Source organism: Anabrus simplex, chromosome 7 (assembly GCF_040414725.1).
Source record: "Anabrus simplex isolate iqAnaSimp1 chromosome 7, ASM4041472v1, whole genome shotgun sequence".
NCBI lineage: Eukaryota > Metazoa > Arthropoda > Insecta > Orthoptera > Tettigoniidae > Anabrus > Anabrus simplex.
Genome location: NC_090271.1, coordinates 122372945 through 122385133, shown reverse-complemented (window position 1 = coordinate 122385133; position 12189 = coordinate 122372945). Strand labels below are relative to the sequence as shown.

General features: G+C 39.7%; 1 protein-coding gene across 3 annotated transcripts in view; it reads right to left on the bottom strand.

Annotated features, from left to right (window-relative positions):
- LOC136877345 (serine/threonine-protein kinase VRK1) overlaps window positions 1-12189 on the bottom strand; it is a 207520-nt gene that overhangs the window by 35078 nt on the left and 160253 nt on the right. The window contains exon 11 of one of the 3 annotated variants that reach the window (XM_067151307.2): window positions 9227-10099. The exons of 1 other annotated variant lie outside the window; for it this stretch is intronic. In XM_067151307.2, the coding sequence (XP_067007408.1) occupies window positions 10080-10099 (20 nt within the window). In that variant the 3' untranslated portion in view covers window positions 9227-10079. Of the gene's footprint in view, window positions 1-9226; window positions 10100-12189 lie in introns of those variants that run through there. One more of the 3 variants, XM_067151309.2, reaches the window with a different exon arrangement.

The window sequence follows — 12189 nt, the reverse complement described above, 5'->3', positions numbered from 1 at the left end:
ATTTATGCCCAAGGCTATGCAGATGACATTAGCCTGATGGCGGTGGGAAATTTCCCTAGTATGGTTTCAGAGCTCGTACGGAGCTCCCTACACAGGGTGGAAAGATAGTGCCACGACACGGACTTGTCGGTTAATCCCAACAAGACAGAGCTCGTGGTATTTACCAGAAGGAGGCTAGACGGACTGTCAGAGCCTTTTTTTTTTTTTTTTTTTTTTTTTTTTGCTAGTTGCTTTACGTCGCACCGACACAGATAGGTCTTATGGCGAAGACGGGACAGGAAAGGACTAGGAGTTGGAAGGAAGCAGCCGTGGCCTTAATTAAGGTACAGCCTCAGCATTTGCCTGGTGTGAAAATGGGAAAACACGTGTCAGAGCCTTTCCTATTTGGGAAAAAATTAGTTAAGACAACCTCAGTTAAGTACCTAGGGGTAATCCTCGAGGCAAGACTGACTTGGAAGAAACATATAAACCATAAGGTGGATAAGGCTCGCAAGATTATGTGGCCCTGTCGCAGGGCCGTTGGAAAGACTTGGGGCCTAGGACCTAGGGTGGTCCAGTGGCTTTATATTTCTACTGTACGGCCCACGATCACCTTCGCATCTTTAGTCTGGTTGCCAGGTTCTGAGAGTAAAACTGCGACCACCAAGTTAAACAGTGTCCAAAGACTTGCGTGTCTAGGAATAACAGGGGGAATGGATACTACACCATTATGTGCAATGGAGGCCATCCTATGTCTTCCCCTCTTACATTTATATGTTAAGGAAATAGCGGGAATGAGTGCTTACCGCCTCTGGTCACTCGGAGGATGGTCTTTAAAGAATCCGAATAGAGGTCATGCTTCTATTCTTACAAGGCTTCACCAGACCTGCCCTGCGACGATGATCGGGAACCTGATGAACCCTAGTTTTAATCTGAATTATAAGTTCACAGTGGTGATACCCACAAGGGAGGAGTGGGCCGCGGATGCTGGGGCCCTTCTTAGGCCTGGGGGCTGTATATGGTACACAGATGACTCGCGGATAGAGACAGGCACAGGCGCCGGGGTCTGGGGGCTTAAGACAAGGCTGTCCCTTCCCATGGGTAAATATGGTACTGTTTTCCAGGCCGAAGTATATGCAATACTGGCCTGTGCTGTACATGTATGGAACATGCCTGGATGAAGAAGATGCATCACCATTTGCAGCGACAGCCAGGCAGCGTTAAAAGCACTATGCGCAGTTAGAACAACATTAAAAACGGTATGGGAATGCCAAAGGATGTTGATAAGCTGTGTGAACTTAGCCCAGTTACCCTATTATGGGTCCCTGGGCACACAGGAATCAGTGGAAATGAAGCTGACAAACTAGCAAAACAAGGCTCAAAAGGTCCTTTCATAGGCCCACAGCCCTTCTTAGGAGTGTCACTCCAAAGTGTGAAACTGGTAATATCCCAGATCTGGTAATATCTACAGATCATGAAAATCAGTGAGGAGCCGATGTGTAGAAGATGTGGTAAGGAGGAAGAGACCTCCGCGCATGGGTTATGTCAGTGCGAGGCTCTTGCAAGCACTAGACATCGATATCTTGGCTCATTTTGTGAGCCTGGAAGACATCAGGAATGCCAACATCCGAGACACTGGTATAGGAGCACTAGGGCTGGACTAGGCAAACCCGTTTAAGGGACACAAAGGGTCTTCACAGACCTATGTGTGAAGCCCTGCGAAGGCAGGGCTCGCCCATTCCTTATCTAGATGCTAGGGCAAAACTATTATAATACTTGTCCATGAACACGGCATGGCCATTATTCAGAAGTTTCTCCAAAAGATGCATGACCACTTTTGTAGTGTCCTTTCCCAGAAAACTGGTCATTGGCTCCAGCATACACAATACATTTGAAAGTGAGATCCTCAGGTTCACTTAGAGCATGAAGTTTTATGCCATACTTATGCTGTTTCCCCTTTGTATACTGCTTGAAAATCAAGCGACCCTGCCAAAGTACCATAGCTTCATCAATGGACAGTTCCCGTGAATGATAAATGCTAGACATTTTATTGTTGAAAAATCAATAATTTGTCTCACCTTTTCCAGCCTGTCTAATGACTGGGGTTTGGCATCTTTGACAGGTCTAGCCGGGGGAAAATGTAGGCATCGTAATATAAAGAGAAAACGATCCTGGCTCATATACTGTCGAAACACAGGAATGTTGAAAAGCCTGCGATTTTTCCAATATCTTGGAGTCTGCTCATTGTTCTTGTATGAATCAGCAAACCCAAAAATGTCTTTAGTTCATTGACATCGACATCCATGTCAATGCGTGATTTCTCCTTTGTGCCTCACCCACAAAACAACACATAATTGTTTGTCTCACGACAAACAAATTCCAAAAATTGTTATCTAGCAACAATAGAAACCAGTCAATTGGCTTGTTTTCTCCCCGTATCAGCACTAGTAGCTTGTTTTCTTTCCTAAAGGGTATATTCTTCAAGCTGAATGTTCGATTTGACCAGGTTGGGTTGAGTTCAGGTTCGTCCTCACTTTCCGTTTCAGAATCAGCACTTCCTTCACTCGTAAAATCATCACTATCGGACACGAACACGACAATGAGCCATCACACACAAACAATGAAAACAATTACATATCATTCAAAATTAGAACATAGGCCCACTACTGCTACAATCGTAAGAAATCACCAAAAGATGTGAGCGACGAACGGCGAGCGAAAATATATCACGCAACTACTACTCCAAGTGTGTAAGACATACGATCTGTCTTCGTCAAAAGCTGAGCTCACACTGACTACTTAGAAATGGCATGGCAACGTGGGCCAGATCCGAGTCACGTCTACTAGCGGGAAGCGTGCTAGGGACCGGATCCAGTCTCTCAGCATTGAATGTGTTAAGCAGGAAACTTCTTAACCCTCGAACCGGTAGTTGAAATAGCTTTAACTGGTGGGTGTGCACCACGCATTTGCAGTAACTGATGTATGTCACTTGACAGATGTATTACAGAATATGCACATATAATACACCAAAACATTTCGCATGAACTGGATTATTTGAAAAATTGTATTTATTCAATGTAATATTTTTTTAAATTGTCTGCCCCTTTTAAATCCCCCTCCAAAATTTATTAAATATCTTATATACACATCAAATATAAATGACTAATCAGTTCTTCTGAAGCTTTTTAAAATATACATTTTGTAGAGAAATTAATTCTGATGATAAACATGCAAATGTTATGTGAATAGTGTTAATACTTTGGGAATCATTCAATAAAAAGTACGGTAGTTGATAAGAGTTCTAACCGGCGTGTGTTCATAACCTACTTCAGGTGGCACAACAATTATCCATTCTGCTGCAGTGGTCCTTGAATTTACAGATGCATTTAATGCTATTGCAATACCTTCATCATTTAACTCTGAACATGTAGCCATAGTGTGTGCATAATACACAGTAAGCACCGTAAGCAAGTCACAACAAAATCGTGTTTCAAAGTTGTACGAACTGCGACCTTCATTTGTTTCAAAGATATCAAACGTTAATGGATGTATTTTACACCAAAACATTCCACATTCCAAGGAGAAAACACGCCTGACGAATGCTGCCATCTAACGGAAATATTCACAACTCACTTCTTCCAGCTGTATTTACCGGTAAATTAGACCTGACGATCCATCATCAGCAGCGGTTGAGATAGGCGCACACCTGCCGATCTATCGTCAGCTACCGGTTCGAGGGTTAAAAGGGGAAATGCCCGAAAACTTTTTCTGTACTTTGGAATACATGTGAAACACAGCCAACAGATTTCCTTGTTAGAGATACAGTAAAATAATTGAACATACTGTATTACAAAAATACTTGATAAGAGAAGGCAACATATTATATAAAACCTTGCACAAGAGATAAGAAGAAATACTAAGAACATTAAAACAGTAGATGGTAACCATACATTCCATACTGCATTAGACATTAAATACATTTCCAAACACAAAAGCCTAGGCTCCTATTGGAAAAGAAATTGTCCAGGGTTGACTGTTTTAGGTTTTTACTGCTTTCTTGAAGTATAAACCTCTCCATTTCCCACATTGCCTTCCATGTGTTGTGAGGCACACTGGCTGAACCTTCCATAAACCGCCTCAGTTTTTCAAGGCAGATGCTTGCCTCACTGTAAGATGATCTTGGGGGATTCTCTTCCTCAACCTCCTCCTCTTCTTCTTCTTTTTCTTCAATCTCCTCATCTCCTGCCTGAATTTCCTTGCAGATCTCATCGATGGTCTGCTCCGCACAAGTGATTACCATATCATCAATGGCAGTGAAGTCGTCAAAAATACTTGTAATCTCCATCTTCTCCTGTATAGTTTTCCAGCACCCTGGCTCTTCACCACCAACTTTCATAACAATGCTGTTGGTACCACAACCGCAGCTTGCTTTCTTGAAGCAATTTGCTACTGTTACAGGCTCCACCGAATCCCATGAGGAGGCAATGAAATGCATTGTGTCCAGAAGAGATGGTTTGTAGATGGGTTTGCCTGCTTCCATGCGTAGCAGCATATGGCGCACAACTGATTTTCGGTACCTCTCCTTCAATACCTTAACGATTCCTTGGTCCATGGGCTGTAGTACCGAGTAGTATTTGGCGGAAAAAATTCTACCTTCATGGTCCTCAAATGGGGCCACTCCTTGGGATGAGCAAGGCTGGTCTATAAACATAATGATGATCTTGTTCTGGCTCCCCATTTTGGCATCTAATGCCTGCATATACTCTTCAAACGGAGAAGATGTCATCCAAGCTGACTTGCTGCTGGTGTACTTGCATGGTGAAGTCCTGACATTTTTGAAATAACGTGGCTTCCTAGACTTCCCTATCATCAGTACAGGTAGTTTTTCAATTCCTCCCATATTAGCACCAACCAATACCGTAACTCGCAATTTACTTAATTTTCCCCTGTGGCAAGATTCTCCTTTCAAAACTAGAGATTTATCTGGGATAAGCTGGTAAAAAAGTGCAAATTCATTGAGATTAAAAACACTGCAAGGTTTGTAACTGCTTATTTTAGCAGGCAGAACTGTTTCCTTCCACGCTCCCCTTTCCTCCACACACTCTGCTTCACCACAAATTGTTTTGTAAATTATACTGGCTCGATTTTTAAAGTGGTCCAGCCATCCGTTCCAACGCGGTAAAAGGTACCTTTAATTTGCACGCAATTTCTTTGGCTTTTATTTGTGCTTATTGTCAATGTTTTTCTTTTCAGTTCTTTATTTATACAGCTGAAGAGGACCACTAAGTGGTCGAAACATGTCCTGTAAGTTTTAATTTTATTCAATTTTGCCTGAGGCATTAATAAAGTATCGATTAGGTGGTTATTTATACTTACTTCTTGACAATACCCCCACTCAAAGGTATGTTTAAAACATATTAGCAGAGCTTGTTCTACTCCATCATACTTTCCAGATTTAACTTCCTTGCAATTTACTGAAGTATTCGCTGCAGAAGCCAAGATCTCTTCTTTCTTCGCTATAATGCCGTTCAAAGTAGACGGCGGCATCCCCAGCTCCTTCGCCAAAGCAACATGGGAAAGTGTAGATGACTCCACTTTCCTTATAATCTCCACTTTGTCTTTAACTGTAGTGCCTTTCGCTTGATCACTTTCCTCGGAGTTCCGCTCATTTTCACTTAAAACGCTTGTACGTTGATATTACAAGTACAACTAACTTCACCGACTCCTATTCATACTAATTACAACGCTACACTATGCTTGGTAATCCATAACTTAAGACTTACAAGATGAAAAGACAAGATATGTACTACAGTTCGTTAGCATGTGCTATCTTCCTCACACCACCCCGACACCTGCTTCAAGTTAACGGCAGCAAATGGGAAATCCGGCAACTTATTCTTAAGAGATTCTTAGAACCTATACATAGGCCCATATTGCCCCACTGATTGTCACGGCAATGGGCGTAGTTTCTGGCTGTTTTGCAAGTACCGCATGGACAAGCCGGTATTGAGTTTATTTTCCTGCTTTAATCTTCTTCATGCTATAGGCAATGAAGAAAAGAAATGCAGGTTCGAAGTTGCAGAAATGAGTGCATGGGAAAGTATTGGGGTATTATGTGCAAGTGATAAAAGCGCAGTAGCAACACTAGCACATCTAAACGTAAACAGTTTCTTACCCTGCGAGAATTTTATTTCATGTCTCCTCATCCTTGTGCTACGTTCTAATAATGCGAGGTAATAATTACGAGTGACACAATAATACAATGTTTAGCTCGTATAAAGATAAAAATAACTTACAATTTTATGCCAACACATGGTATCGCAATGCCCCTGTGTGTGTGTGTGTGTGTGTGTGTGTGTGTGTGCGCGTGCGCCAGGCCCCCTCCCACCAACACCCAGCTGGTTATCAACATTCATTTAACTTCATAGACAATCGGGACCATTCGGCCGGCTGTTTGGTGGCATAATATGCATCATATGGCAAGTCTGCTGTTTTCTGCATAGTCAGGAATTTTCTGTTTCGTAATAGTTTATTCGCCAAATTAATAATGGACACAGAAAATCTTATCAGTTTAGTTCCAAAACGTAATTTCCTTTACAAGACCCATAACTATTATTGCAACAACAACTTAAGAGAATGCCTGGAAGGAAATAAGCAAGGTAATGAAAAATCAAACAGTAGATTTAGATTTTACCTAAGACATACCAAACGTGTTCTTTATTGGTGGTTATATGTGTACATGTGTTTCCAATTTGATCATGGCTGAAGACCTAATGTAGCAAGGTCGAAACTAGTACCAATTATATTAAGATACTATATTAATCTAACGGTATTGAATAGGTGGACCTTTCTCTACCCTTTGATAGCAGCATATTTTATCTCTGGATATTTACCTTCTCCTACTATGAAAAAATTGCACGTTTATTTACTGATTTTTTGCTTAGAGGTTGTGCCAATATCTGGTCAGGTTAGGCTGCATATACAATTCTTTGGCAGCTGGCTTCACACCTTGTTTTTCTGCAAAAGAGACAGCTTTTTATAACTGAAAGCTGTGGTAGATAACCACACTTCTTATTTTTCAAGTTATTCAACTTCTTTCCAATGAGGCCTGCTAAGGACCATGTGCCAATTTCAATTCAGTTCTTCATACTTTGTTATTTTCTCTTCCGCTCCTTCCAATATTCTTTCATCCTTTCACTATGCCGTTTCCTTCTGTCCTCGGACCACTTTGCACCAGGCTTCTTGTTCAATCTTCCTTGGAATCTTTCCATACTTACTACCCTCTTTCTAAAAATTTCTCTGTCGATAATTTCTTCTTCTCTTACATTATTTCTTTCTAAATCTTTCCTTACTTCTTGAATCCAGCTAGTTGTTGCCTTTTTGCCCCAAAGGTACTTTAAAATCCTTTTTGTTAATGCGGAATCATCCATTCTGTAAATATGTCCGAAAAATTGCAATCTCCTTTTTCTTATGGTTTCTGTTACGTTTTCCATGTTCCTGTATATTTCATCATTAGATCTTAATTTCCATACTTCTGTTTTTACAGGGCCTAAGATTTTTCTCATGATTCTCCTTTCTAGTACCTCAAGTTTATCTAATCTATAGTTTAGTACCAGGCATTGACTTGCATATAAGCATTCCGGTTTCACCACTGAAGTGTAGAGCCTTATTTTAAGATTTGTTTGTCCAACCCTTGTCCCGTTTCCCTACGGGGTCGGGTATGAGGTGAGATGAATTTGTCGTGGCGGTTTTTTATGACCGGATGCCCTTCCTGACGTCAACCTCATCAGAGGAGTTAATGGGAGATGAAATGAATGACGTGATATATGATAGTAGGGAGAGGGTGAAACCCAGTGCCGGCACATAGCCTACTCCTGTCGAATAGCACCAAGGGGTCTGCTCAAGGCTTAACGTCCCCATCCGACGGACGAATCACCATCAACAGCGTCATATGCCCTCACTCCATATGAGCACTGCGGAGAGGTTTGGAATTTAATCCAGGCTTTTGGCACGCAATCTAGTGATTAGAAATTGTATACCACCACCTCCCCTACCCTGCCGGCCAATATTCAGATGGTGAAATTTTTTTCGACCAACGGGACTCGAAACGGCTAACCTCGGTGTTAGACCGTTTTAGACTTCAGCGCCTTAACGATCATAGCCACCAGGCGGGCTTTTTAAGATTTATAGATACAATTTTTGTTATAAAAATTCTTTGTGATACTGCATGCTCTTTACATCTTGTGTACCCTTTCTTCTACTGCAGATTTGTCTAAACCATTTTCTTGAATTATTTCTCCCAGATATTAGAATTTCGTTACTCTTGCCAAAAATTTTGGAGTATTCTTGATGTTTGTAATAAATATTGTTTTTTCTACGGAGATTCTTAAACCTGTCTTGTTGGCTATTTCTTCCAAGAGACTGATTTGTGTTGTTGCACTTGTTAGGTTTTCTGACAATATAGCAAAATAGCCTCCAAATGCTAGGCAATTTACTCCAATGCCTTTGTTTTTTTTCTCGCCAAAGTTCCGGCAAAATGTTATTCTCTTTAAGCTTTACGTTCCAAATTCTTACAATTTTCTCTAGAAAACAGTTGAACAGAAGGGGTGACAGACTGTCGCCTTGCTGTACCCCTGTATTTATCTTAATAGGTTTGGATATCTCGCCCATAAATTTTACCTTTGAAATTGTGTCAGTAAGGGTTTCACGTATTAGGTTTGTTAATTTAGTTTTCACTCCAATTTCACAAATTGTTTTATCTATGGTTTCTCTATCAACCGAGTCAAAGGCCTTTTTAAAATCTACATAAGTCACAACGTCTTGAATTCAATATCCTATGGTGAATTATGGATTTTAAGTTAAATATTTGTTCTGAACAGGATCTACCTTTTTGAAATCCAGCTTGATACTCACCCAGTTGCTTGTCAAGTGATGTTTCTACTCTAAAAAAAAAACCCACCTTGCTTAGCAGCAGATATCGCTCAAAAGGAAGCTATGACATTTTCACAGTCAATTAACAATTCCAAATAAAATTTTACGCTGTTATTGTAGTGCTACAAAAACTGGTACGAAGTGGAATCCTCGTTTTTTGATGAATTATGTTGGGGAAATTTTATACGTCACATTTAAGTTTTTTAATAATTTTTGTCCAGAAAAGTCAGGGGTTATATAGCATGTGAGGTGGTCTAATACATGAGTAAATATGGTAATACAGTATATCATGCATGAGGAAAGAACCACATTTTATTAAAAAATGTTTATTGTTCTTTTTACACTTCAAACAGTTCTACAAATTTACAGCAAAACAAATCTTAAGGAAAGATTAGGTAATTAAAAAAAAACTGATATTGACAAGAAATACAGAATAACTTCATAACCATGAAAGACACACATGTAAGTAAATAGTTACAAACTGAGATTTAAAAAATGTACAATGTCCTAATATGAGGCTTTCAATATATAATGCAACACATTGGATTTCTCAGCCAATTTCAGTATTAAAAATTGGAATTTTGTTTTGGGATATCTTTGAATATTCCGGCTTTGTCTTGTAGAGTTTCATTAAATTCTGATAAGTAGCAGTGCTAATACTAGCCTTCAACATAGGGTCTGTAACAGAGCAGTTATCAAATTTCTTTTGGCAGAAAACCAGGGCATCAGATATTCATAGGCTCTTGCAGAATGTCTAAAGAGACCTGGCAGTGGACAAAAGCACTGAGTCACTGGACGAGGCGTTTCATCATCACTCTGAAGGGACTCTGAAGGGTTATTCTGTTCGATGCTCTCCCTCATGGTGAAACCAACTCTGAAGTGTGTTGTGCTACTCTAAAAAAATTAAAGAAAAAACTTCTGCATGTTCGTAGCCACAAAAATGCAAACAAACTTCTCCTTCTCCACAACAACGCAAGACCTCACACAAATCTGTGCAACCAACAGGAGCTCACAAAACTTCAGTGGACTGTTCCTCCTCATCCACCCTACAGCCCGGATGTCACGCCTTCCGACTTCCAACTGTTTGGCCCAATGAAGGATGTACCCTGCGGGAAGCACTACGTGGAGGATGGGGAAGTTATCGATGCAGCACGACGTTGGCTCCAACATCAACAAGTCGAGTAGTACCCTGTAGGCATAGAGGCCCTCACATTACGGTGGCATAAGGCCGTAGCATTGAATGGAGATTATGTCGAAAAATAGGGCATTGTAGCAAAAGGATTGGGGAATAATATGGTGTATTTGAATCCTCAATAAAACCAACCTGCTTTTAGAAAGAAAAAAAGTGTTGCATTATATATTCATACCTGCCAAATTTACAAAACCAAAAATCAGGGGGTACAATAGGTCAAAACTGTTAATGTCTTGCGCAATACAGTACTATGTTATTTTAATAACACTTATTGTCTCAAAGCCTGACTGCTGCTATACGAGGCTACAAGGCTAAAAAAAAAAAAAAACACATCTCTATTACCTCACAGAAGGTATGCGAGAGATGATCGGTCTCTGACAAGTCTTCCAAAAATAGGATGAACTTATGTTCCACACGTGTGAATCGGCTATGTACTTAGATGCCATTACTTAGCAAATTCATAGATTAATATATTGCACCACACACCCGCACGATTATGTGAAGCTCAATGCTTATTTGTATCAAATAACTAGCTGTGGTACCTGTGCTTCGCTACAGAATTCTCAGAAAGACCGTCCTTATAGTTTTTCCCAACTGAAGTCAACATAGGTCATTACAATGACGTTAGTACGAATGTCACGATTAAAAGTAATGCTGTCATGAAATATTCTATAAAATGGAAAACAGCACATTTTCTCCACTCATTCAGAACAAATATTTCAGGTTCCTATGGGAATTAACATCTTTATCATCAAGTACTACAGTGTCAATCTAACAGCTGAAAGTTCCAGAGCTAGAATGACCAGACCGCAGACAGCCGCAAACACTCGTGTCATTCCGTTTAAGTGTGCACACTGCTCATTCCAATCACGGCCTCAGAGTAGGGATCGAAAAGTTGGAACACTATGATGATCCAGTGTGTTATGTACCAGCAGGATAAAAAAAATTATGAACCAGAGGAATACACAAAAAAACATCACAACAAACAATGGTCAATGTAATGTAATGTAATTGTTGATCAATTTTATGAGCTTTCTATATTGCAGCCCTTCACATTCAGTTTTCTTCCGACTCTGTGGTATTAGAGCATCTAATGTAAAGCGAGTCCTTTCTTTCACGAGTCCCTCTTGTATTACTATTTAAGCGATCGTTCCTTCATGACTTTTTTCTCATTCTTCACAATTTAATCATCATCATCATCATCACCTATTTATTATAGTCTGTATGGTAAAAATGAACAAGACACAACCAGACATTGTACTCTCTACAACGTTTGTTATGTACTACTTTACTATATGGCCAGTAAGATAGGTAATTAAATATTAAATTTTTGGCACCTTCCCTTAAACTACCATTTTGAACAGGGTGAACAAAATTATTTATAGTGTAGACTGTAGCTCCTTACTCCCCAACTTCACATACCGATTTTCACTAGATTCTGTTCGCCCATTTTCTCGTACTTTGGCGCCGATATGGACTTAGCAACAAAAATCCAAAACCATGAATATCTCTTGGGATCATCGCCGGTACAGTAAAAATGTATAAGACATAAATGGTAGGAAATTTAATAACTTTAATTATGTAGTATTTATCGATAGGGCCAATAATAACAAATATATGAGAAATTTTAGACCTTCCCCTAAACTACCATTTCACTCAATGTGAATACAATTATTTATGGCCTAGATTGTAGCGACTTATTCCCCGACTTTATATACCAATTTTCGTTCAATTCTCTTCAGGCATTTTCTCGTGATGGGCGTACCTACATACAGACAGAAATTACAGAAAATTAAAACATGCATTTCTCCCCGTTACTGTGGTCACGACCGGTACTGAAATATCATTCTTTTTAAATTTTGAAAAATGTACAGACACTCTTATTTTATTTATATTGGAATAAATTAAAATTAGTCAGAATTGTCTCTAAATGGCTCCTAAAATCTCTAGAAAAGCCACTAGTCTTTCTCATTGAAATTCTGTCACTAAATTACTAAAAAAGAGTCCATATCTAGCGACTAGTCTCTAGAATCGACTTGACTGATGTGAACCAACATGAATATAGCACGTGAGAACGAGAGAATGAC